Genomic DNA, 27,137 nt, shown 5'->3' on the forward strand with positions numbered 1-27,137 from the left:
GCCTGCAAAGACCTCTCTGCATTGCTGAGGCAGGATGGAAGGTGCCAGCTGGCCATCGCTTTCTTGAGGATGGCACAACAATCTCCTGGACACGCAGCTGCACCTTGACAGTGGCGGTGCCAGTGCAGCCGGCGCTGGAAGCCGCAAGCCAGTCTGCCACCTCCTAGACTGGACACAAACCCCAGAACTCGGGTGGGGCGAGTCAGGAGGGCAGAGGCGGGGCAGGTGCTGGAAAAAGGGGGAGGGGTCTGCGGGGGCGGGGGCACGGAATTTCTTCGCACATGCGCACAGAACCCAGGCGAAGCGCCTTAAGGAGTGGCACTTTTTAAAAGTGCAGCCCTAAGGCCACCCAGTACCCGCTCCTACCTTAGTTTAGTTACTTGTTGGGTCCGATCCAGTCCCTGTCCGCGCCCGGCTTTCCTCCCTAAGAACCCAAACCCAGCCCAGCCTAGTCTCCACCATGCCGGTCAAAGGAGGTACCAAGTGCATTAAATATCTGCTGTTTGGATTTAACTTCATCTTTTGGGTGAGTGAGCAGAGGTAAACGCCTCGCACCCCTGTACCCTGCACCCCATGCCCCGCTCTTCACCTGCTCCCTCGTCCTGCATGGAACAGAGAGAGCTGGCAGCCGGGCTGCTTGGTGCGGGGTCGGATGCCAGGGAAGATGGCAGGGACGGGATGGGGAAGAGCGGTAGGACTCAGGAAAGAGTGTCTGTCCTTGTCGCCAGGTGGCATCTCCTCCGGGTGGCGTGCGACTGCACGGGTCGGGACAAGCCAGTACAGAACCTGAAAGGAGGAGGAGGAGGAGGAGTTTCCTTCCACCTTGCACTAAGGAGAGCTGGGTGGGAGGTGGAGGCGATGGTCACCGAGGATTCCTTTGGGCACTGGCCAGGGCATGGGACGGACGGGATGTTTACGGTCCCCATGAATGTCTTATTGGATGTGGTTATAGGGTTCTGGGATCCAGGGTATCTTTCCGCTCCTCTTGCACCCCTTGGGTGAGGACCGGCCGGGGCTTGTTTTTCCACCACCCTGGAGTCTCCTCCCCGGCCCCACCTAGTCCCCACCCTGTCCCGAGTCTACTAGCGTTGAGGAAGCTTGTTGGGCTTTGCTAGCTGGTTCAGGGTAGGTCTAGAAGGCAGTGTTTAAGCGTGGAGTTGATGTTTTGGGGCGGTGCAACTTGAAGGAGAGTTATTGGGAAAGGGGTGAAGCTGCTAAGAATTTTTTTTCATTTTTCCCCCTCACAGAGAACTGGGAAGGAGGTGGGAGGACACTACACTCCTTTGTCATGCCTTATTTTAAAGTGCTTCTAGTGGCTGTACCCCTTTACCAGGCCCTTCTAGGGGGTCAACGTGAAGAACCTGTGTCCCTCGCGGCCCTACGCCTCACCGTTAGCGGGCTTTGACTCGTGAGAAAGTCAGAGTTTCCGTCAAACCCTACCTGAAAGTCTATCCTATCATATTTTTTCTTCTCCTTTGTATCCTAACTGGGAAAATGCTGGGGGCTAAGGGAGGAGGAACTGTGAGATCTCTATCAGTGCTGGTTTCCCAATTGAGTACTGGGCTTCTCATGGCTAGGAGCATGCCTGGCTATGAGGAATCAGGTGCCCTCATGCCTAAGGAGAGAAATGCCTCACCTCTTCCCCCAGGTCTAGGTGGCAGCAGGGATCTGCAACCCCATTTACCCAGACCTTGGACTAGCTACCACTTTCCTGAGTTCAACCAAGGACTAGGACCCTCCCCCTTCCTGTGGCCCCACCTTCTCAGAGTAGAAGAACTGAGCTTCGGAGAGAAAAATAACTGACCCCCATTCTGTTCTCCCCACCCGTATTTAAGGTGGGTCAGAAACAAGGACTAAGACTTAGGTGTCCCAGCTCTCTGCACAATGCTATTTCAGAAAGAGACTTGGGAAAAATTCAGTTCCTTTTTAGATAAATATGTGGCTAAATGCTACTGTCCTGGCTGAGGAAGGTTGGGGTGTGGGAGAATGGGGAATGGTGAAGGGTACTGCATTTCTACCTATTCGCTGGAATTAGGAATTCCAATTCCAACAATTTGGGGAAAAAATCTCTCTTTACCCTTTGTTGATACTCAGAATCCCTTTTTTTCATCTAGAGGATCATAGACTGGAAAGACCTTAGAGATCATCTAATCCTACCCCTTCATTTTAGAGACAGGAATCTAAGACCCCAAAAGGTAAAAGATTTTTGCCCAAGGTTGCACAGTAAGTGGTAGACCCAGGATTCCATCCCTAGCCCAAGGCTAAGAGAAGGCATAGATGCGGGGGACATCGTACAGGGTCTCTCATCATCCTTGCAGAGTCTTCCCAGGCTAGACACAGAGCACTGAAAGCTGGTACGGAGAAAGCCACCATCAGGACCATTACCTTTGCCCCTCTTTCTCACTATTCTGGGGGATGCCTGGTGAACCCTTTTTGCTGATCAGCTCTTTCCTCCTGTATTCTGCCACCTGTCATCTTGCTTATTATCTCCCTCCTTTTTAATACTTAAGAGCTGAGTGGCTTCCATAGTATGAAGAAAGTATCTTGGAAGAGTTGATCTGTCCCCACCCCAGCTTTCAGAGGGAAACAAATATGACTTAACATTTTCCTAAATGTTATGCTTCCTCCACACCACACCCCAGTTAGCTGTAAACCATGAACTGGTATCTAGACACAGGGACCCCTTGTGTCTCTTCCTCCTCAGTGAAGGGCCATGTTCAGATCCTCATGGTTATCCCTTCCCAGCCCCACCGAGCCCCTTGTACTGCTGGTTCTTCTGGTTCTTACTTCCTTTTCCTAGGAAGGTACTTTCAGTATTAGGACAGACCCTGGTCTCTGTGCCCCTACTCAGTTAGTGGAAGATGAGAGAGGGTAATAAGACATTAAGCTTTTAAAAATCATTTAACTAAACTCCATTTTATAAAAAGTGAGGAAATGAAAGCTTGGCAATAAGTTACGTGACCAGGGATGTGGAGAAATTTCTAATCCGGCTCTGCCGCTAATGAGTAGTCTTGTCTTCTGACTCAGTTCAAATACTTTTTACTCAATCGGTTACTCAGTGGGGGAGGAGAGAGGGGGCAAAGGAATAGCATTTGTGTCAATCCTCCAAATACTGAAATATTGGTGGGGCACTTGTACTGATGTTATCTATGTGTGTGTGTGTGTGTGTGTGTGTGTGTGTGTGTGTGTGTGTGTGTGTGTGTGTGTGTGTATGGTGGGGCACTTGTACTGATGTTATATAGTGCTTTACAACTACTAGGTATCTTTACATACACTATATCTATCATTTGATCCCCACAACAGCCTGGTTATATGGTGAGTAGTATCCCTGATTCACAAATGAAGAAATGACTTGTCCAAGGCTAGTGGCAGAACCAGGTCTCAAATCCAGGTTTTTCTGATTCAGCATTTTCTATTCTATCATGACATTATAGCTCCATTTTCTGAGAGGTGCTGATCTGAGGGAGTTTCAAAATCCGACAAATAGCCATGTTTCTAGGGGGAGGTTGAGGGGAAAGGAAGTATTGGGAAAGGAAAGGGACCAGGAACCATAGTGGCTTCTTGGGATCATGCCCTCACTTCTCTGCCTCTCTGTATCAAGAATTTCAGCATACATGTATTTTGGAGCAGATGTTAAAATAAAGAGTTTGTGAGGGATTTGGGGAAAACACTAGATGAACTAAAAAACTACAAGTCCCTTATCCATCCATTTTTTTTTTTTAATTTGCACCCAACCTGTATCAGCATTTGCACTGGAAAATCCCAGTGCAGAAATTCTCCCATTTTAAGTCAGTAGCCACCTGCTCTGCAATTTATAATCTTGCCTGGGACTCTGGGGGGTTAAGTGACTTTCCCAGGTTCATACAACTGGTATGGGTTAGAAGTGGGACTTGGATCAAGTCTTTTCAAGCTCCAAGGCTAGCTTTATCTTCCAAGTTCCCTTTTTTATTTCCCACTTAAATTATTGTATGCTCGATTATCTTAAAGTACTTTTGCATCAGATGCATCCTGTTCTGCTGAGTAGACTAGAAAGCACCTCAAAAATTACTTTTTTGGCTTTTGTCTGTGTATTTCCACATATTTCCATATGGTAGGTGCTTAATAAATATGATTGTTTTCAATTGGTCATCTTTGGGCCAAGGGGTACCCAACTAAAACATATCCTTGTTCTTGGCCTTCTGACATCTAATCTAGGCCAGCGTTCAGGGGCAGTGTGTAGCTTCTTGGGAAGCCCGAAACCACACCAACAATCTGCTGTCTTAGTGACTGAATCGTTCAAACTGCCCAGTTTGATGATAGTTTTTCCTTTTCCTTTAGACTCTCCCCTCTTACCCACCCTTTCCAAAATAAGTGCTAGCCTACTTGATACAGGACAGAGTATAAGCTATGCTGTGGCATTCTTATATAGAATATGTTCCATCTTATATGGAATATGTGGGTGGAATAGCACTCACATGGGCTAATCAACATCAACCCTCTTTGGGCATATTTGATGGGAACATAGAAGGGATTCCTAGCTCCCTGGTAGTTACAATTGAGAAGAATAATCCTCTCCTACATAACCCTGTTCTTTTCCACCTCCCCAAGTGTCTTACCCATGATACTCCTGTGAATAAGACCTTTGCAGGAGGGAGGAGGGAGAAAATGGCAAAGCAACCATCCCGTTACCAGGAAGCCCTGTGTAATAAGTGGAAAGAGCTCAGGGCCATGCACCAACCAAGGGCTTAATATACGCCTCTTGCCTGGTATCAGGGTTTTCATAACTGGCACCAGATGTGCGACCACTTAAAAGTCATTAATCTTCTCTGGGCCTTGGTTTTCTCCTTTATAAAATGAGGGTCTTGGACTAAGTGACCTCTGAGCGTCCCTTACAGAGTTAGGATTCTGTGAAACTTCTCCACCTCATTGTACTCCTGTAGCAGGACTGATCCAACCCTTCTGCCATCTTGAAGCAGAAACCTAAAGCTAGAAGTAAGCACAAGTTGCGCAATAAATAAGCCTAATAGCTTATTGGGAAGCTGAGAAGATTATCAAGATTATGCCAGTTTTCACAGGTCTTGGTTTCAGTTTTATATGATATGGTAGAAAAAAGCACCGTATTTAGGGTTCAAAGATCTAGCCCCATGCAGAGCTATTGGGTGCTAGCTACATCACTTCAGTACTCCTGGCTTTAGTTCCTTGTAAGATAAGGGAATTGAACCATGCCATCTCTTTAAGGCCCGCTTCCAACTCTAAATCCAGTGGGCCTATTTGTGGTGCTGTAGACCTCTAGAATGTAATTCTTAACTGTGTACTCAGTAATGAGCCTTGCCCACTGCTTCAGACTTGTCTGTGCCAAGCTGCTGACTGGGGGTGGGGGCAGAGGGAGGCTCTCTGCTGGTTCTGAGCTTAGGCCTATTCTGTTTGGATATTCCTGTTCCTCACCCACACACAGAAGCCTCTTATGCTTTTAAAACTAAACTTCACTTTTAAAAAAAGTAAGGGAGGGGTAGAAAGGAGGAGAAGCCGGCAGAGTCTGTAATGGGATGGCAGCAGTTCCTGGTGGAGTTGTGAAAGTTTGAACCCTAAACACAGCTGTTTCCATAAAGGTATATACAACCTTTGTTCTGCTCCATTCTCTTCCCTCTCCCTCCTTCCTCAGTGCCAGGAGACCCTATACCTTCACTATCTCTGTAATCACTGAATCATGTAGCCACATTTCATAGGTTAGAACTTGTGAGGCTATGGGGCAGTGCCCCGCCTTTTTAAAAAGAACAACTTTCCAGTGCCAGCATGTACAGCAGGGGTTCAGGGAAGATACAAAAGGAGCCTGACATCCCTTCACCTAATTCCCTCATTTATCCCGAGTTCCAAGGAGCTCTAATTCTTGACGTGGGCATTTTGGCCAAGAAAACCATCTCTGAAGCACTGTACTGAAATGGCTTCCCTCCTCTGGCATCTATACAAAATGGGCGGATGAGGTTGTTATCGCCAAAACTCTGGCTGGTTAGGGAAGGGAGAGGGTAGGGCACCTGAAACCAGAGAAAGAAGGACATCTCTTCTCTATCCTTTTCCCCACCCCCCTATTCAGGAACAATGCTTTCAGAAGGCAAGTTACATGGGAATTTTCCATTCTTTAAAAAAAAAAAAGACAAACCTGGTGAGTTCCATTTGACGTCATTTTAGTTCATTTATAAATGGGTGTGGCCACTTTGAGTGACACCTGGCTCTACATGGGGCCTTCTAATTATCACATGATTTAAGTCTGGCAGTCAAGTGAAAAATAACTGGAAAAATCTAATATATTGGAGTCTTAAAATCTATAAGCAAAATTGTTAGAGATCACGTCATCTAAACCTCTATTTACAAATGAAGAAATTAGGGCCCGATAGGGTTATGTTCCTGACATAACCCAAGGACACAGTTAATGGCTTAGCCAGGACTTGAATCCAACTCCTCTGAACCGCAATCCAGCCTCCTTTTCACTATACAAACTCCCTGATCACAAGCGGTACAACAAATTTTGCTAGCAGCAAGTTGTCAAGCTCTGTTGAGTTGGAAGAAAGGGGAAGTTAGAATTTTTTCCCCTCCGTATTCATCTTTTGTGTTCCAAGCTCCCCTTTCTCATGTTCCACCCTTTGCTCCAGTTAGCACTAGTATATGTTTTATTTGAATCAAGCATTGACTATGCTATCATCTGTGCCTTTGGCTGGCAATAGGAATAGGCAGTGGGGAACAATGTGACCTTAAATCCATAACAACCTCCAGGTGCACAGCATGCATCTGTCTTGACAGCCAAGTACAGTCACCACTGTCAGCAATGTCATTTTTGGAAAGAGAAGATAGGATCTTAGAAGCTTTCTCTCAGGATCAATTACAAACCATAGATCCATGGCCCCACTAAGTTTTACTTCTCACCAAAGGGGGGTCCAAAAATCAAATGTGGCATCTTCAGATTTGGAGATTTGTGATATTTGATATTTGACAACAGCTTATATACTTCATTCCTTTAGAAAACTCACTTTCATTTTCTAGTGAGAACCTTCAACTGTAGAAGGCCCATCTCTATCCCAGATGGGATACCTTGATAGCAAGTATATTTTCTTTGTATAGACTCATTGACATGTGGATTGCCATTCTGAACTCAGTCCTCTGCTAACATTCCAGTGATTATCAGTCAATCATTAAACATTTATTAAGCACCTACTATGTGCCAGGCAGGGCAGCTAAGTGGTGCAGTGGATAGAGTGCCAGGCCTAGAGTCAGGAATACCTGAGTTCAAATCTGACCTCAGATCTTTTCTAGCTGTGTGACCCTGGGCAAGTCACTTCACCCTGTTTACATCAGTTTTCTCATCTATAAAATGAACTGGAGAAGGAAATGGCAGATCCCTCCAGTATCTTTGCCAAGAGAACCCCAAATGAGGTCACAAAAAGTCTGAAACGATTAAACAACAAATAAAGTGCCAGGCACTGTGCTAAGTTCTGGGGATTCAAAAAGAGGCAAAAAAAAAAAATCCCAGCTTTTAAGGAACTTATACTCTAATGAGGGAGACAACATTCAAAAAATGTGTGCAAAGCGCTGGAGGGGAAGGGGGTGCAGTAAGAGAAAAGGCACAAGAGGCAGTTGATGGCTCATCCCAGAGTCGCTTGATTGAAGAGTAAAGTCCGGGAGCAAAGTATAAGACTAGAAAGTTAGGAAGGGGCTAGGTTATAAAGGACTCCAAATGACAAACCAAGCATTCTGTATTTGATCCTAGAGGCAGTAAGAAGCCACTAAGTTTATTGAGTAAGGGAGGGTGACATCATGGGACCTGTGATTTAGGAAAATTACTTTAGCGACTGAATGGAAAATGGACTGGAGTGAGGAAAGACTTGAGGCAGGTGGACCCACCTGCAGGCTATTGCAGTAGTCCAGGTGTGAGGTGATAAGGGCCTGCACTAAAGAGGTGATAGTATCAGGGGAGAGAACCAGGTGGATTCAAGAGCAATTACAAAGGTGAAACTAGCAGGTGATAGGGAAAGTTGCAGGTGGGGAGGGATATATACATACATGAACATACACACATACATGTACATATATGTGTATATACACATACAGAGAAAGAGAGTAGAGGTTGAGTTTTATTTTGGACATATTGAGCTTAAGATGTCTACTGGGCATCCAGTTTAAGATATCTGAAAGGCAGATGGAGATAGGAGATTGGGGGTCAGCAGAGAGATTGGAGCAAAAACAATAGATCTGAGAATCCTCAATATTTTGTTCAGTCATTTCAGTTGTGTCTTACTCTTTGTTACCCTTTTTGCAGGGTTTTCTTGGCAAACATACTAGAGTGGTTTGTCATTTCCTTATTCGGCTTATTTTACAGATGAGGAAACAGAAGCAAATAGGATTCAGGAGTGACTTGCCCCAACATCACATACCTAGTAAGTTGTCTGAGGCCAAATTTGAATTCAGGAAGATGAGTGTTCTTGACTCCAGACTCTCAGCACTTCTATCCACGGTGCCACCTAGCTGCTGGTCATCAGCATAAAAATAGTTTAAATCCATTTGGTGATGAGATCACCAAATGAAGGTAGTATAGAGAGAAAAAAGAAAAGGGTCCTGAGCAGAACCCTGAGGGATACCTACACTTATCATCCCCCATTTATCTCAAGAAGCATCATTCCCCAGGTGGTTCCCCTCACTCTGTCTTGTGTCCTATCACTTTCCCATCATGCAGTATTAGATGTCTATCCCTCAGAAATTTTCTCCCTTTCCCCACTCCTGTCCTCAGGATTGCATATGAAGAAGAAGGTGTAAATTGCTCTCACCGTTCTGGAAATTTATTTAAGATAATAGCAGAGAGAGGAAGGGAAGGAAATCAACAACCTGTTCGTACTCTTTGGCCCAATAATCTGGCTACCAGCTGTATGCTCCAAAGAGGTAAAAGACAGAAATGAAATATGCCAAAATTTCTATTGTACTCTCTGGTAGCTAAAGTCAAGAAACAAAGGCGGTCATCAATTGAGGAATAGCTCGATAAATTATGGTTTATTAATGTAATGAATTACTATTGAAGCATAAGAAGTAAAGGTTCAGAGATACATGGGAAGATTCTCATGAACTGTTGCAGAACAAAGAAGCAGAACCAGGAGAATATAATTACAGTGAATTACAATAACACTAAAAATTGGTAATGACCCGTCTTGGTCCAGGAAAACAGATGATGAAACATGCCTCCTTTCTCTCCATAGAAAGGTGTGGAATTCCTCTCTGGAGTCTGTGGATGTGGAATGTTGCATGTGATGTCAAATATAGGCCTTATATTGTTTTTGCTTGAAATTTCCTTTTAAAAAAGAGGGTTTTGTGAAAGGAAGGAGGAAATCAGGAAACTATGTTGTACGAAAAAACAAGATTTCAGTAATACTTTTTTTAAAGTGGATGGAAAAAGAACATGTTTTCTTATGTTCAGAGAGAGCCTAGAAAAGCTTCCCCACCCATCCTGGCTCTGATTTGACCTAATCAGAGCCTCAAGAAGAGCTTTGAACCCTTTTCCCTCTTTCTTTTCTAAATTTAATGAGTGATGACTTACATTTGTAGTTCAGACAAGTGGAACTTTATTAGCTTCTTGCCAGGCTTCACCTTTTAGGTTCAGTTTTCCCATAGCTTGACACTATTTCAGAACAAAGAGAAGGTTACCCATGAAGGTCATATCCTTTTTCACTTCTCCCCAAAATAGGGGAGATAGAAAGTCCTACTTGATCTTTCCTTGAATGATTTCTGAAAAAAAGGGAGATATTCAGCTCCAGAAGAACCTTTTGCTTACATGAAGGCTAAAATATAAAAAGGTAGATCAATACAACGGCGTAGACATACAATTTATAGCAGCAAATAAATATAATAACCTTGTATTTGACAAATGTAAAGACTTAAGACTTGGGGAGAAGAATTCATTATTTGGTAAATATTCTTGGGAAAGCTGGAAAACAGTATGGCCAAAATTGGGCATAGACCAATTTATCAAGATATAGTCAAAATGGACACATGACCCAGATATAAAGAGAGATTACTCCAAGAAAATTAGAAGAACATGAAACTTATTTCAGACATGGATAGGCGAACAATGTATAAATAAACAAGAGATAGAGAGCAAAGTTAGGTAAAAAATGGATCATTTCACTTCCATTAAATTAAAAAGGTTTTCTACAAATAAACAAATGCAGCCAAGATCTGAAGGAAAACAAAAAATTGGGAGGGGAATTCATAGTCTCATGTCTCAAGAATATAAAGAACTTTGTCAACTTTATAAGACTATGAGTCATTCCCCAATTGTAGGATAAACAGAATTTCAAGAATTGGAAAGGACTTTGAAGTCACCTGAACAAGAATCCCCAACTACAATATCTTTAACAACTGGTGATCCAACCTGTACTTTTGAAGGCCTCTTGGGTACCGTAACTTCTTCAAACAACCAACTGTTTTTTAATTCCTCTAATTATTAGAAAGAGTCTTCCCTTACTTTGAACCCAAAATCTTCCTCTTTGAAGCTGCTACTTATTGCTTATAGAAGATACTCTGGAGCTAACCAGGACAAGCCTAATTCCTTTTCCATGTGACAGCTATTTAAATATTTAGAGACTGCTGTCATGTTCCCCCCTCTGTCTTTTGTTTTCTCCAGTTCAGTCATCCATAATTCTTTCTACTGACCTCCATATGTGGTTTGGTCTTGAGAATTCTTCCCTGGTTGGCCTCCTCTGGACACTATAGTTGTTCTTCCCAAAACATGATGCCTAGAATTGACCCCAGTTCTCCAGATGTGGTTTGATTTGAGAGAGAGTGCAGAAGAACTATCCTTTCCTAGCCCTGGATTCTCTGCTTCTCTTAATTCAGCCTAATGTGGCATTACCTCCTTTTAAGTGAATACCTGAAAAAGGCCTTAGCCTGAAAGGCCAAGGTCTCCCATTGCATCCTGGGCCATCTCCAGTCATCCTGATGAATATCTGGTCACTGGATCCAGATGGCTCAGGAGAAGAAAGTGAGGCTGGTGACACTGTACAGCCCTCCCTCACCAGTATCACTTTAGGGTTTGTTTGGGGGTTTTTTGCGCTGTCATGCTGTTAACAGCATTTGCCACTTGTATTTGCAATCTAGTGTGTCCACTCTGATCTTTTTGATACAGATTGTGGGCTAGTTATATCTTCTTCTGTCCTGTACTTGTGAAATTCATTGTTTTTGAAACTGTGTAAGATTTATCTTGTTAGATTTGGTCCATTGTCCCCAAAAGTCAAGAGCTTTTTGTATCCTGACTCTAAAATACAACACACTGTCCTTCCTTACTTGGTATCATCCTCAAGCATTAATAGTCATGCTTTATGTCCCATTATCCAAGCCACTCATTTTTTATTAACCCCTACTATAGCACAGAGCCAAGGACTGGCATCTAGGGCATTCACAGCTAGAGACCCAGTGATTTGGGAAGAAAAGGTCAAGATTAATGGCAGACACAGATACGTTAGGGAAAGTGATTGAGTTTGTTTTTGTCATTTATGTTTTCATTTCCCATTCACCAAAGGTCTTCAAGAAAAGGCTAGCTGTCTGTGAGTTATTTTATGACAGGAGGGGGACTTCTTTTGGGGAATATGAGTTATACAATATTGCCAGTGAGGTCCCTTTCAACTTAGGAAAAAAAATGTTATTCTATAAAAAGGACATCTAATGAATAGATCCCAGAGTTTCAGAACTGTAGAGGTTTGGGGACAGATTATATATGGAATAATTCACATATTTAAAGTATCTCCCCAGACCATTGCCAGCTGATAGATTTTGATTGCTCATTAAAGGGGCTCCTTTTTTCTGCTCTCTGCAGGTTCTTGACTAGCTCATGACTTCCATCCACAAGATCCCTACTCATACTTCAGTCATTTAGTTTTGGTATTGGATAAGGTTGATAATAAGTGTGCATTTATATGGCCCTTTAAGTGCTATACAAATGTTTGGGGCAGCTAGCTAGGTAGTGCATTGAATAGATTGCTGAGCCTGGAGTCAGGAAGACTCATCTTTCTGAGTTCGATCCCACCTTGAACACTTAGTAGTTGTGTGACCCTAGACTCCACATGTTCAAATGTGCCCGACTTGTGGTAGAGCATTCCAACCAACCTCATACTGGTCTGACTGGTCATAGTTGGATACAACTTGACGCTAGCCTAGTGATGTCATTTTGGTCCTCTTGAAGAACGAAGGACAACAAGCAACCAACTATAGACCAGTCACTTAACCCTCTTTGCCTCAGTTTCCTCATCTGTAAAATGAGTTGGAGAAGGAAAGGGCAAACCACTCCAGTATCTTTGCCAAGAAAATCCCAAATGGAGTCACAAAGAGTTGGATATAAGTGAAACCTGAAATGATGGTACAAATGTAAATTCATTTGATCCTCTCAGCAACCCTGACAGGTAGGTGCTAATGTTATTCCCATTTTATAGATGAGGAAACCAAGGCAGAGAGGTTAAGTAAATGACACACAGCCAGTAAGTGTCTGAGGCAGAATTTAAACTCAGATGTTCCTGATGGCCAGTCCACCACTCTGACTCCCTCTACTACCTAGCTGTGACACCTTGCACATAGTGGATGATTAATAAATATTTTAGTTGAGTTGATATATGACGTTGAAGCCTCATGCAGAAATTTAATGATAGCCTTAGTGAATAAGACCGAAATCCCTGATCAAGATTTTTTCCTGCACTTAGTGAAGTGCATGCTGTGCGTGTACACAGACGAACTCACTCACATGTCGGTATAGCAGAGAAGACGCGGGCTGAGAGCAGACACAACCCAGATGCAGCAGTAGCAAAAAGGCCAAGATGTGCCTGAGGGGCAGAAGTCCTGGAAAAGCCTTCACCCAAAAGCCCCTGCCTCCACATGGCCTACTATTGAGCAAGAGCAGAGAGAAGCTTGGGCCTGTCATGAAGCCATTTTATTGCCAGGACATAGCTGTTGGAAGAGGCAGGGCATTCTGAGAGTGGGGCCAGTGGCTGATAAACTGCTCTCTGTCCACAGCCACAATGGCCTATTGATAGATGCACAGTGGCAGCCCTTGCCAGATTTCCAACTGCAGCCAAGCTAAGATGACTCCCCCCATATGCACACTTTTTTTTTTAAACAGACTGAAAGACAGATGTGCTAAATCACTTCTAAGAACCTGCTCCAGGGAGTGGGGTTTATGGGCTAAAAGAGGCATAGGCCCTCCCCATTGTGGGCCCTGCTCTAGAGAACAGCCGTGCAATCTCAGGCATACCCCTTCTATTGGCACTAACGAGTCTCTCCAGCACCACTTTAGGCAAAATGGTGTTACAAGGGAGCGCTTTGTTTGGGATAATAGAAACCAAGTAGCAACAGACCAGTTTTAAAAACGGTTCCTAATTAGGAGATTTTAGTTAGACTCTGCTGGGAGCATTATATAGAGTCTACCTGTACTTCTATTTCTAATCTTGTACCACCGATGAGTTTTGCTTTTATATCACATTTTCTGACTTAGACCTTGAACTCTTCCTTTTAACAGGGAAAAAAGCCAAAAAAGACCCAAAATAACAACTAGTATTTATATAATTCTTTGGCAACAAAGCCCTTTCTGTATCTCATGCTGTCCTTACAGCATCCCTGGGAATTTGGATGCTATTATTATCCCCGTTTTACAGATGAGGAAACTGAGGCAGAGGTTAAGTGACTTGCCCAGGGTCACTCATACTAATTAGCTATTAGTATCTGAGATTGAATTTGAACTCCGAACTTCTGCCCACAGATCTAGTGAGTGCCCAGACTCCTGTGCCAGGTAGGCTTCTAACACAGCGATTGCATTTCTCGTCATGTGTAACGTTCCATACCCACAGTCTCCCACCTTTCTATGGAGATATATACTATTCCATACCCACAGTCTTCCACCTTTCTATGGATATGAGAAGTATATTTTATCATCTATTTTCCTGGACCAAAATTGTTCATTATATTTAACCAGATTTTGGCTGCCCCCTTTAGTGTTGTGGTTGGAATGTGAAGGGTGTCTTCGAATCACTGAAAAGTCTTAGGGTTTTCCCCCTTCCACTCCTAGACAGCAGCTCTTGTAGTTTCTGTGAAACCTGCAGGGACCAGAAGTTTCTCCTTTTGAGTCAAGATTGCAGGTTGCAGTGAAGGAAGGATTAAAAAAAAACAATTGTATTGGAAAGGATATGTAGGATATGTGCACAGTAAAAAATAAGAGAGAGAAGATCATGAAAGAAAGAAAAGTAAAAGGAGCAGAGACCTGTGGATTCTGGGAAAATAACCTGTGTGACTAAGGGCCAGAAGGCGGAGGAAGGGAATGGGGTACATAGAGGTTGGCTTTGACCTGGCTAAAATAATAACTCTGTTTCCCTCGCCTGACTCAAGTGCTCCCAATGACCCAGCCTCCCCATGAGTTGTGCTTAGGAAATAGATATCTTTGTGAAATGTCAAAGAGCTCCCTTTGCTTGTGGTTCTGATTCACTCGTGACTTGGACTTGCTCATTGGAGTGCCTTGCTCTGTAATAGGAGCAGCGTCCTGGGTCACTAGTAGAGGAAGTGTCTCTGAAACTACTGATCTGCAGATAACGCAGGAACTTGTTGGCGGTGGTGGCATGATTTTGAGTTTTCAGTCTCATCAAGACCTAGCATGATAGAAAGCAAATGTTGCAAGGTTTTTTGTTTTTAAATTCCTTGATCAGATGATTTTTCTGGAATTGATTTAGTTTCCTCTTAAATCATGTGCAGTACATACCATGTTGAATTGAATGTGTCATTGATAAATATCTGCTGCGTATAAGATTATGTTCAGGGAAAAAGGAGATTGCAGTCTCTGATCCCAGGGTTATAGCATAATGGAAGAAAGGAGTTGACATGTATACAGATGAACATATAGTAGATAGAAAATGATAGTTAAAGAGAGACAGAAGAGAGAAAGAGCTGAGTATTGTTGTGAAAAGTCCTAAGAGCATCATGGACATTGGACAAGGCTTCACTGAGGGACTGACTTGTGAATTGTGTCTGAAACTAAGGAAGGAATTACAGTGGAAATGGAATTGGTGGGAGGAGACATTCTGTTCCAAGTGCTGTGTTTTGTTTGGCCTGAGCAAAATTAAAGATATGGTAGGACCGTATGTGGACAGACGCACTTGTTTAGCAAGACTTAGACTGAGTTCAAAGCTTTTACCCACTGTTTAAGACTGTTTTCTAAAAAGCAGACCATGCTAAAAAGCTATTTAGTCCCTAGGATGATGGTTCGGATTTTGAATTCATCTCTACCTCTAAAAAGACTTCTCAAATCTGCTGGTTTTCAAATTCTTGCAGCTGCCTGATTTTTTCCCCTACACTGAAGGACTGATGAGAGACTACTGATGCTGCCCTTAGGCCCCAACTGGTGGGGGAAGGGAGGGAGGTTGAGTCCTGAATAGTTGTGTTAGAATAACATATGCTGAATCTGCATTGCTTATGTAGTAAGTCTCCCTTGGCTTGTGTTCATCCCCTCAATAGAATCATATGATCAGCAGCCTCGGGAGACCTCAGTAATATCTCTCCCCATTTTACCTCTTTTACTATTCAGTAAATGGTGGTTTCAGAATTTGTCCCCTCATCTGCCTCTACACAAGAGGCATGTCCTGACATTTAGGTAACTTTTGAACAACCATATTCTCCTGTTGAACCCAGGTCTTCTCTCCCCATCCACTCTGCGTCTGCCCCTCTGACCTTTGAAGCATCCCAGCTTGGTGACCTTGGGCAAGTCACTTAACTTCTCTAGGCATCTCGAGATGGTGCTGACCTGAATGAGTAAGGGGAATTTTCGTATCCACTGTAGCAACCACTGAAATAACAGATCAGGTTCCTACATCTCCTTATTCTCTTGGTGTTCTATGGAACGTCACAGTTTCCAAAGAATTAAAATTGAGGCTGCTCACAGGGCTACGTTGAGAGGCATGGTGGGTGTGTGCAACCCTTCATAAGGAATTACACAAGAGAAATGTTGTAAAGTGCCTCCTCAGGGAGACTTGCAACTGGACTGGTTCTGTGGGGAAACCCCAGGCTAAGTACTTGCTAAGCTGTGTGCTCCTTTGGAGTGCACGTGATGGCCAAGGACCTGGGGAAAGGAGGCTCCTGGTTGAAGCTGGGGCGGCCAGTGTGGGAATTCCCAAGAAGATATTGAGCAGTCACACAGAGTAAGAAGGAATGCATGGGTGAGGTAGGTGGGATCTGAGCCATTCCAGGAAGTGCTCATATCAATGAGGTCATGAATACCCATTAAAGTGTTTGCTTAGAATTAACAATAATCTTAATTAGATTCACCTCTGCTCCTTAGTTGACTATGTGACCTTGGCCAAGTTATTGGATTTCTTGGGAATTCAGGTTCCTCCTCTCTTAAAGGGATAGATTTCCACTGGATGTTATCTAGAGCCCTTTCCAACCAGAATGATTTCTACCTGAGGATTGTTCTGGTTCTTTGGTTTTGGAGCAAAGAATTAGAAAGATTTTTTTCACTTCTCAGAAGTTGAAACTAAGGATAGCTAGCATTTACCTGGCTAAGGTTTGCTATGTGCTTTATGTAGATTACCTCATTTGACCCTCTCCACAGGCCTGGGAGGTAGGTGTTTTCACCCCCATTTTATAGATGAGGAAACTGAAGCTGAGAGAAGTTAAGTGATTTGCTCAGGGTCAAAGAGCTAATAAATGAATAATCCTGCCTCCTTTATGAGCCTGGATTCGAACTCAAGTCTTGTTGACTCCTAAGTTCACCACTATCTTCTGGTCTCTTTAGAACCCTCTGTTTTTTCTCTTGCCCCACTCCTCAGACCTTTTTCCCATGATGATTTGACTTGTCTTACCTGGCACCCTACCAATCCACATCAAGGTTCTGGGAAAGGGTAAGGAATTAAAACATTCCTTGATATTCCCAGACTCTTGGATAGAGCAGAGTTCACAAACCAGAAAGGTAGATGAGAAAAAGTCAGGGAGCACAAGCCTTGTATCCACTGCTGTGCTATGGGATTGTCTTTGGACCACCCTTTTTCCTAACCTGCTCCTACCAAATGAACTTGGATCGATCACCTCTTCTACTGCATTAGACTTGCTTCCCTACTTTTTTTGTTATTCAGTTATGTCCGACTCTTTATGACCCTGTTTGGAGTTTTCTTGGCAAAGATACTGGAGTGGTTTGCCATTTCCTTCTCCAACTCATTTTACAGATGAAGAAACTGAGGCAAACAGGGTTAAGAGACTTGCCAGGATCACACAGCTGAAATTATCTGAAGCCAGATTTGAACTCGAGAAGATGAGTCTTCCTGACTCCAGGTCCTGGTGCTCTATCCCCTGCACCTCCCAGCTGCCCTCTACCTCCCTCTTAGAGCTTTGAAAATAGCCAATCCCAGAGCCTGAGTTCACAAGGTCTAGAAGTGTCCAAACTGCTATACAGTAAGAATCCTCTAGCCCCTACTTATCAAACTCCAGTGAGGAAGAGCCCACTACCTCCCAAAGTAGTCCCTGGCACTTCTGCATAGCTGTGTTGTTGGGGATACTTTCCCTATGTGAAGCTTAAAACTGCCTCTCTACAATTTTAACCACTGCAAGACAAGTCCAACCTGTCTTCCTCATAATAGCCTTTCAAATACTTGAAGATCCCTATCATGTTTCCCTCTAGTTTTCTCTTGGCTAATTATAATTAGCATGAGGTTAGTGGGGATTTTTTGAGGTTGGGTTTTGTTTTTGTTTGAACTAGGCCTGTTTTTTATTGGTAGAGAGAACTCTCAGTAGGGAAACTCCCTCTGTCGTTGTAGGTCAGCAACTGTTCTTTGACTTGATCTTATAAGACTGCATGAGGGACTCTAAGAAGTTAAATGACTTGCCCACAGTCACACAGTCAGTATATGTCAGAGGTGGGGTTTGAACCTGGGTCTTTCTAATTCTGAGACTGACTTTCCCTCCATTAGGCCATGCTACTTTTCTATTATTAGTCACTCTCTTCCACTAAAATCCTCTAATTGCCTCATCTTTCCATCTCACATGAATAAAGTAGGAGCCAAAGCAAACCAGAACTAAAACCAAAAAGGAATTGAGAACTCTAGTAGGTCGCCATCATTTGAATGATGAGGTCAGAAGCCAGATTGTAGAGGGGTTAGAACAGAGAGGAGGGGAAAGTCTCTGACTTACTCAAGGAATTTAACTGAGGAGAAGAGATATTAGGATGGATTAGGAAGAGATTATCAGGGATAGTTGGATCAAGAAAGAGGTTTTTTTATGGATGGGGAGGACAGAGTGTTTATAGGCAGCAGGGAAGTAGCTAGTAGGTGGGGAAATTTGGAGATTAAAAAGAGAGTGGGGATGATGGTCAGAAGACAGGAGAAGATGGGATCAAGTGTGCGCATACGGGGATTGGCCTTGGCAAGGAGAAAGACCACTTCTTCACCAAGACCAGAGTGCAAGATGAGATAGAACGGAAAGATGTCTGAGTCATAGGAGATGAAGAGGAAGAGAGAAAAGGAAGTCTTCGGACAATGACTTTAAGTTTTTTTAATGAAGTATAAAATAAGGGAGTAATTAGGTGGTACAGTGGATAGAGCAATGGTGCTTAGAGTCCAGAAGAGCTGAATTCAAACCTGGACTCGCTCAACCCTGTGACACTGGACAAGTCACTTAATTCAGTTTGCCTCAGTTCCCTCATCTGTAAAATCTGGAGAAAGAAAATGGCAAACCATTCCAGTATCCTTGCCAAGAAAACCCCAAGTGGGATCAGAGTCAGATATGACTGAAACAGCAGGAGCAATAGAATGAGGTCCTCAATTTAAGAGAGTGGAGAGAGGAAATGCTGTGTAAGACTTAAGGGGAGACAAGATTTGGTTGTGAAGATTAAAGTAAAATTAATTTAAAAGGAGTAAAAAAACATTTCCTTTGTGGTGAGGGCCCAACTGGCATGAGGTAACTAATTTATAATGGACCCATTCGGCACATTTTAGTGATTTTTCTCAAGCAGTACAAACATTAATAAGACTGAAGAGGGTGGATATGGGAATGATCCAGGATTGGGGTTGGCAGGGTACGATCAGTGATAAAATGGGGGTAAGGGATTCAGATGAAGAGGGTAGCGTAGAGTTTAGCTGGTTCACCAAAGGGTCAAGATAGGGCAGGCAAGAGCGCACAGCCAGGGCAGAGATGATAGGTAGGAGAGAGCTGAAGGTAATTTGTGCTGTGAGAAATGAGGAGCTTGTTGATCTTAAAAAAAACCTGGATGGACTTGCACAAAAAAATGAAGAATGAAATGAGCAGAGCCAAGAGAACATTGTATATTGTTTTAAGAACAACTTTGAGGAATTAAGTCATTTAGACTTATAAATACCTAGATTAATTACACAAGACTATGAAGGAAGATGCTTTATGCATTCTGAGAAAGAACTGATCATTGGAAGTATGTATAGAATGATTTACATGTGTGTTTATACATATATATTATATATATACATATGTGTATGTGTGTATCTGATGGTAGCTGTGGGGGAGGGAGGGAAGAAAAATAGAAATTTATATGATAACTTTATTTTATCTTTAGAAGGAATAGCAAGTTGCAGCAGTTTGAAGTTTAGTCATCTTTTTTTATCCTATTATATTGTGGCGATGCTTATTTTATTTCGTTAATTAAAAATAAAACAAATAAAATTTTAAAAGAACTAAGGGGGTTACAGTGAGGATAGAAAAACAGGGTTAGAAATCCTAAGGCATAGGCAAAACTGGAATTGTCCAAGATTGTGATCAGATAAAGGAATTTTGGAGTTGATGAGCATGTAAAGTGAAATGTCTGGGTGAGAGTACAGTCACATCTGGGGAGAGCTGACAAGTAGTTCTTGGGATGTGAATGGATTGGGAAAGTGGGATGTTAGTTTATTTGAGGATCACCAAAATGTTTATTGAATTTCCCTAGTGTAAAGGCAGGATGTGGGATGAAGAGAAACTGTGAGCCAGGCACTGGCTCGTCGAGGCTCATTCCTTCTGAGGGTCAATAGATAACTGACTGCCACCGGAATCTACATTACTTGGATAGTATGAGCCTCAGAGGAGGAGAGGTTGCTGACTGGTGGTGGTAGAGGAAAACCCTGGAAGTGGCATTGGAGAACAAGGAGTGTTCTGGGACCAGAGTGGAAAGAAAGGGTGGAGAGATGAGAGAAAGCCAGTGCTGAAATGAGTCCTTAGGGAAGTTAGTCCTGGCTAGAGAAAACCTTGAGGGGGAAGTAACCCGAGGAACCTTGGAGATAGACGACAGGGTTGAATTCTAAGGTGGAAGCTAGTAAGAAGGTGGCTGAGTTGGACTCTTCTAAGGTCCAACTACCTGGTCTGGCCCTGGGGGATGACTTGGCCTAACTCTGACAGTAGAAGCGAGAAGATCCTTGTTGATAAACTGCTGACCCTGGCAGTTATGCCCTGGTTCATATTTCTGCTGGAAGAAGTATTCATATCCATGATCTTCAGGAGATAATATGTAGTACTAATAACAATAACTTATATGTATCAATGACTTCTCCCTCTTCAAACTTTCTCCAAGAATCTTGGTATAGGGCTCTCTCTTTTGTCCTTACCACATTCTGTTTGTGCCGTGTTTATTTGAGTTCTTTCCAGATTCTCCCTTCTCCCTCCATTGGTTTTCAGCAGCCCCTAGAGTTGTTGGTTGCTTATTTATTTTTCCTTTTCTGTCCCCAGCTGAACTGTGCCTTGAACAGAAATCAAAAGATCTGCGTTTTCCTTGGATGGAGGGTCTCCCTCTGCTAAAAATGTCCCACTTAAATGTAGGTGACTGGTAAAAGAGCTTCCTGAGGTTCAGAAAGTCAAACTGACTTGTCTGTGGTCACAGGGTTAGTGAGTGTCAACATCTGGAGATGAATCCAAGTCTGGCACCTTCTATGGTTCCAAATGCCCTGTACGTAGTGGATCCTTCATAAATATTTCTTGAGTTATATAGAGATTTCAAGGTGCTTTGCATGCATATTCTTAATTATGCCTTACTACCTTTGAAGACAGAGGGAACAAGGAATGGCACCCCTCATTTTACCAAGGATTAATGAAAGCTTTGTACTTGTTTAAGAGGTAGTGTTAATGTAAGCAGATGGAGGGCTTCCCTATAAGTAAGGAAGACATGAGTTTGAAACCTGCTTCATTCACTTATTACTATCATGACTTTGGACAAATCATTTTACATGTCTCTGCCTCTGTTTCCTCACTCATAAAATGGGAGGGGGGGGGGAATAATGCCTACCCAGAGTTGTGAGATCCTAGCGAGTTAACTGCTGTAAAAGTGCTTTGCAGATGTTAAAGAGCTACACATCTCTTCTAGAGGGTCATAGGGCTAGTGGGAATTTACCTGTATTGTTGCTGAATCTAATTAGGTTAGATCCTGCCTTGAGGGACTGAAGTCATGGTTCTGGGGTAATGGGGAAGTTTGTCCTGTTACCCGCTTCTTCCACCTTCCTTCCCACCCATCCCCAGCCTTGGAGACTGGTGTCCTGAATTTCCCAGGCTTCTTAACTGCCTTCTGCAAAGGAAGAGGAAAATCTACTCAGCCTCTAAGAGTATCACTGCTATCTTGCCCCATCTTTTCAAAACACAGCTATTTTGCAGCATCTTTCTCCTTCCTCCCCTTCTCCCCACCATGTATCCCTGTCCCCATTCTTTAAGGTCAGATTAACAAAAGAAATAATACCTTCAGGAGAGTTTAGATAGAATATGGGAGAAAACTTCTTGCAAAAACATGCTGATCCTGACTCTACTTCCTATTTTTTAAGAAGCAATTTTGTACCCTAACTCTAAGGCAGATAAACTCAAAGTAAGCACCAATGTAAACTGCTTTCTGTATTGGTACTCAGTACACATTCTAGGCTCTCAAGGTCCTTGGGTGTGGCTTTTGACTGAGTCCAAGTTTTACAGAACAAATCCTTTCATTAAGAGGATTTATTCTGTGAAGTTCAGATTCAGTTAAAGGGCCTCACTTCAGGACCTATAGGGCCACATGTTCCCCACCTCTTCTCCCCCAGGACAAAGTGGTACATATTTTCATCAGTTCTGAAGGATAGACGTGGGAAGGCTTTGGTGTGGAAACAGTCTGTTAAAATTAACACGGAAATTAACACATTAAAATTTTTAAAAATGAACACTGAAAAATTAAAAAAATAAAACTTGAGTCAATAGAGGAAATCCAGGGTATCCATAGGGAAGAGACCTAAGGAAACATAGTTAAGTAGGAAGGGCTTAAAATTTTTTGCTGTAAGGAGACAGTTAATTTCAACTAGATTTGCCTTTGAGAACAGATTTCAAAGGGTTCAGAGAGAGGGATAGGTAAGATCCCATGGAATAGGTTCAACAGGAGAGGTCATCCCCTGCTATAACCTTAAGCCTCATTAAGAAAGACACAGGAGCCAGGATTAGGCAGGTCACAGTTCCAGTGGAGATTGCCTGGGTTAAAGGCTAGGAACTTGTCTCTGCCTCTGTGTGATGGTCCTATGTTCTAGGGCAGATTTTTGATGTGAATTGGACTACACGGCTTCTGGTGTTTCTTCCAATTCTGACATTTTGTGGTTCTGTGACAGATCTGAACCTGTTTCTTTTTGATTTGCATAATTTTTCCCCTCCATTTACTCCTAGATTCCTCATCTTCTCTTGCCCCCTCAATCCACACCTACTTCAAGTGTTTCTTTTGATCTGGCTGACTGAATAGGAATACTCACATTCTAAATAGAAACCAGTTTTGCAACTTTTGTACTGCCAAATGACCCAAATCTCCCTAATACTTTAAAAAAAGATTTAAGCCTCATTTTGAAGTGGAAACTTGTTTTTCATTTCAACTATGTGTGCTTTTTGTTGCACTTTGATTTCTGATCTTATCCTTATAAAGATTTAATTCATAAAAAAAGCTATGAGGAAAATCTTTGAAATATAATATTTTATATAATTGGGTAAAAAATAAAATATATTTAAAAGATTTTCCCATGTTTTGTTTTGTTTTTTAAGAAGTGTTGCTCTTGGCTCAGCTTAATGTACACTTATAGAGGTGAGGGAAGAGGAGATGGGGTAAGAGAAACAACTAAGAAATGGGCTGGTGCTTAATTTAGAACTTTTTTTGTTTCCAAAGCTAAGGTGACTCCTGAATGTAAACGTGATATGGCTTGGCTACTGTCAGGCTATTTAATTTGTTGAGTAGAAAGTTTCATGGCCGAAAGGTCAGGAACTCCAGGGTCTTTAAGTAGGTGAATGACTACATTCTAGGACGGGATTTTTGCCTTAAATATAGATTGAACTACAGGTCCATTTGAGAGTCTATGGGGCTAGGTTCTGCAGCTCTGAAGCTCTACTGGGCTATATGATTTTAGTCCATTCTTTTTTCTTTCTGAGTTTATTTATTTCCTCATCTGCAAAAGACCTTGCTTCACCAAACCACCCAAAGAAACAAAACAAAACAAAAAAAACACCTCTGCCTTCTAAAATAATCTAGCACCCAGACATGTGACTTCTTGCCATCTTGAACCAGCCTTGCCCAGAGCCAAGTGCCCATTCCACATTCAAGTAGTCTTTTGGCTGTCCATTATTCCTGTCACTTTAGGGTAAGAAAGGAAATGAGCTATAAGTGCAAAGAGAGAGAAAATCACATAGCTAACTAGTGGAAAAATTTGGAGTAGAGCCCAGCAATCCTGGGTCTTTACCCTTCTCCCTTCGCATCTATTTCAGTGTATTCTTCTGCTCCCAATCTACATATCCATCCCCAGTCTTTCTGCTGAACCCTACTTCACCAGCTTCCTACTGAACAGCTCTTCCTAGATGTCCCACCTCATCTAAAAAAACTCAAAATGAAACTCATCTCCCTCCTCACCCCATACTGCCTTCCTCCAAACTTCCCTATCACTGTTGAGTCACCCAGGAGTTATCTTTAACTCTACCTTCTTCATCAACTCCCATTTCCAATCAGTTGCCAACTCTTTTTAATTCTGCTTTCGCACCATCTCTTGTATCCATCCTTTCTACATGGTGGCTATCTGATTAAGAGCCTTATCACCTCTTGCCTGGACTGTGACATAGACTGCTGGTTGATCACCGTTCTTTCCCTTCCCATAGGGTCATAGATGTAGAGTTGAAAGGGTCTTCAGAAGTCATGTAGTCTAGCCTCCTCATTTTACAAAGAGGGAAACTGAAACCCAAAGAGTGACTTGCTCAAGGTCTCACAACAAATGACAGAGCTGAGTTGCCATTCACAACCTGACTCCATTCTACTTTTACAGATTGATAGAGTTCTTCATCTTCCCTCCTAAATTTAAACCTAACTAATCTACTGTTTCCAGATCTGGGCATGCTGGCTCCTGTCTTCATGCATTAGAATGGGCTTATTTCCCGCACTTGAAAATAAGCCAGAAGGCTCCTCACCTCTAGAATCCCTAGCTTCCTTCAAGATTGAGAATAGATATTTCATGTTTCTATATAAGCACAATCAAAATAATTTTTTTTTATTTCAGTCCTTTTTTTCAACTGTGTCCAACACTGCGTGACCCTATCTGAGGTTTTTTTGGCAAATATACTAGAGTGGTTTGCATTTCCTTCTCCAGCTCATTTTACATATGAGGAAAATGAGGCAAACAAGGTTAAATGACTTGCCCAGAGTCTCACAGCTGGTAAGTGTGTAAAGCCAGTTTTGAATGCAGGAAGATAAGTCTTTCTGACTCCAGGCCATCTAGGTGCCCTCTATACGAAATAAAAGAAAGGTAATTTGGGGGGAAGGTACTCACATCTGGGGAGATGGGTGGCAGGAAAGGCTTCATGTGAAGGATGGTGTTTGAGCTGTATTTTGAAGTAAACTAGGCAGTCTGAGAGGCCAAGTTGAGGAGGGAATATATCCCAGCCAGCCATAGGAAACGGTCAGTGCCTTGACTTGGAGACAGAAGTTGGGACCTCTTACGTGCAAAATATAATTAAGGCTAGCTTGGCTAGACTACAGAGTGCACAAAGGGAAGTAACAGGTAACAAGTCTCAGAAAGGTAGTGCAGAGCCAGATTGTAATAGCCTTTAAATGCCAACCAGAGGCGCTTCTATGAGTCTAGGGATAATAGAGAGCCAATGGAGTTTGAGCCGGGGAACGACATGTTCAGACCTGCATTTTAGCAAAGTGACTTTAGCAGTTTGGTGGAGGAGCCAACTTGAGGCAAAGAGACCGATAATTATTATTAGTAGTAACAACGAGCATTATATAGCACTTTGTTATTCAGCTATTTTCAGTCTTGTCTCATTCTCTGAGACCCCATTTGGGGTTTTTTTGGCAAAGATACTGGCATTGTTTGCCATTTCCTTCTCCAGCTCATTTTACAGATGAGAAAACTGAGGCAAACAGGGTTAAGTGACTGTCCCAGACTCACACAGCAAGTAAGTGTCATAAGCCAGATTTGAACTCATAAAGAAGTCTTCCTGCCTCCAGGCCTGGCAGTCTGTCTGCTGCACCACTTAGCTGCCATATATAGCAGGTTTAAGTTAAGGTTTACAAATTGCTTTTAAAAAAAAAAATCACATTTTATCCCTCATGACAACCTTCAGACTTAGGTGCTATTACTATTAGTCCTTTACAGAGGAGAAAACTGAAGCAGACAAAATTAAGTGACTTGCCCAGGATCACAGAGCTAGTAAGTATATGAGGCCTGATTTGAGCTGAGATCTTCCTGACTCCAGGTCCAGTGCTCTATCTACTGTATCACCCAGATGTCGATTAGAAAGCTACTATAGCAATGATACAGGCAAGAGAAATGATGAGGGCCTGAGCTAGAGTGGTAGCCTTGTGAGTAGAGAAGGGGTCAAATTCTGACTGTACTAGGGAGGTAGAATCATCCAAACTTGGCAAATGATTAGATAAATGGGGTGAGGAATAATAAGGAATTTAAGGGACTGCAAGATTAGGAACCTGGGTGACCAGAAGGGTAGTGGTTCCCTTGAGGATATTAGGGAAGTTTGGTGATTCAGTAGAAGACAGGACCAAGGTCCAGCTAGAAGAAGCAGGAGAGGAGGGGATGCCCAAGGTACCTATTCCACAGACACAGAATTGAAAGAAAATGGTGAAAATAGAATGCAGTCATCCAGAACAACATGAGACGCTGTCTCCCTTCTGCTTTTATCCCTCTGGCCAAATAAACAAGCCACTTGCTAGTATGTACCCAGTGCTTTTCTCAGCAGAGACAAAATATTTCCATTCTGCTATGGTTAGGAAATAAAATGAAGCAGAGTAAACTAGTTCTATCCTGAACTGTGAGTATAGGCTCAGATTCCTGCTTGTCACGTGATATAAATATGACCTTGGAGCAAAAGTAGCTTTCTTCCTTCTGGGGCCCCAGGTAAAATACTGCCTAAGAACATCCCCTGGGTCAGACAGATGGCAATGCCATGATGGTAGACAATTATGGGACAAGTGTGAGAGGAAGGATGGGGTATTGAATTCTGGATTTGGAACTTGACTTTAAATTGTCTCCTATCTTTATCAGCTATGTGACCATAGCTAAGTTATTTAACCTTTGAGTTTCATTTTCTCCCTCAATAAAATGAAAATAATAGCATGTATTGTACCTACTTCATAGGATCATTGTGAAGATCAATTGGGATAAAACTTAAAACATGAGCTGTTAAGGTGCATGGCGACCGTGTGCTGCCATTTTTATGACTGAGTTTCATTTCATCATTGTTGAAGGATATCCAGGCAATTTCTTAAGGCCTCCCCTGCCCCCAAAGTTTCATTTGTTTATTTTCTGAATTTATTTTTATTTTCTAAATTTGTCCTGAGTCGTTCATTTAGGAACAAAAATCCTCTTTAGGAGAATTCAGGTTATTTCCTGGGCTCTAAATAAATTGGCAGCTTGAGACAGAAGGTACTAGTCTGACCCTTTCAGAGTTTAAATATGGCATTTCTCATATCCATCAAAAGTCAAAAAGAAACTCTGTTATGATCTAAATATAGTGGGTTGGACTACAGATAAAGAAACCGAGACCCAGGGAAAGGAACGACCAGTTATTCCGCTCACCATTCCACCTCATCTCACAAGCATGTGAGATGTGCCTAGCATTCACATCACATGAAGTTTGGATTCAGTCAAAGGGCCATACTTGAGGACCTAGAGGCCACAGGTTCC

At 42.6% G+C, this 27,137-nt stretch overlaps 1 protein-coding gene across 1 annotated transcript in view; it reads left to right on the plus strand.

Moving 5' to 3' along the window:
• The first annotated feature begins 258 nt into the window (after positions 1-258).
• CD9 (CD9 molecule) overlaps positions 259-27,137 on the plus strand; it is a 52,097-nt gene continuing 25,218 nt past the window's right edge. Inside the window, exon 1 of the mRNA XM_072653710.1 lies at positions 259-526. Coding sequence (XP_072509811.1) covers positions 461-526 — 66 coding nt within the window. The 5' untranslated portion in view covers positions 259-460. The remainder of the gene's footprint in view (positions 527-27,137) is intronic.

Source organism: Notamacropus eugenii, chromosome 3 (assembly GCF_028372415.1).
Source record: "Notamacropus eugenii isolate mMacEug1 chromosome 3, mMacEug1.pri_v2, whole genome shotgun sequence".
Taxonomy (NCBI): Eukaryota; Metazoa; Chordata; class Mammalia; order Diprotodontia; family Macropodidae; genus Notamacropus; species Notamacropus eugenii.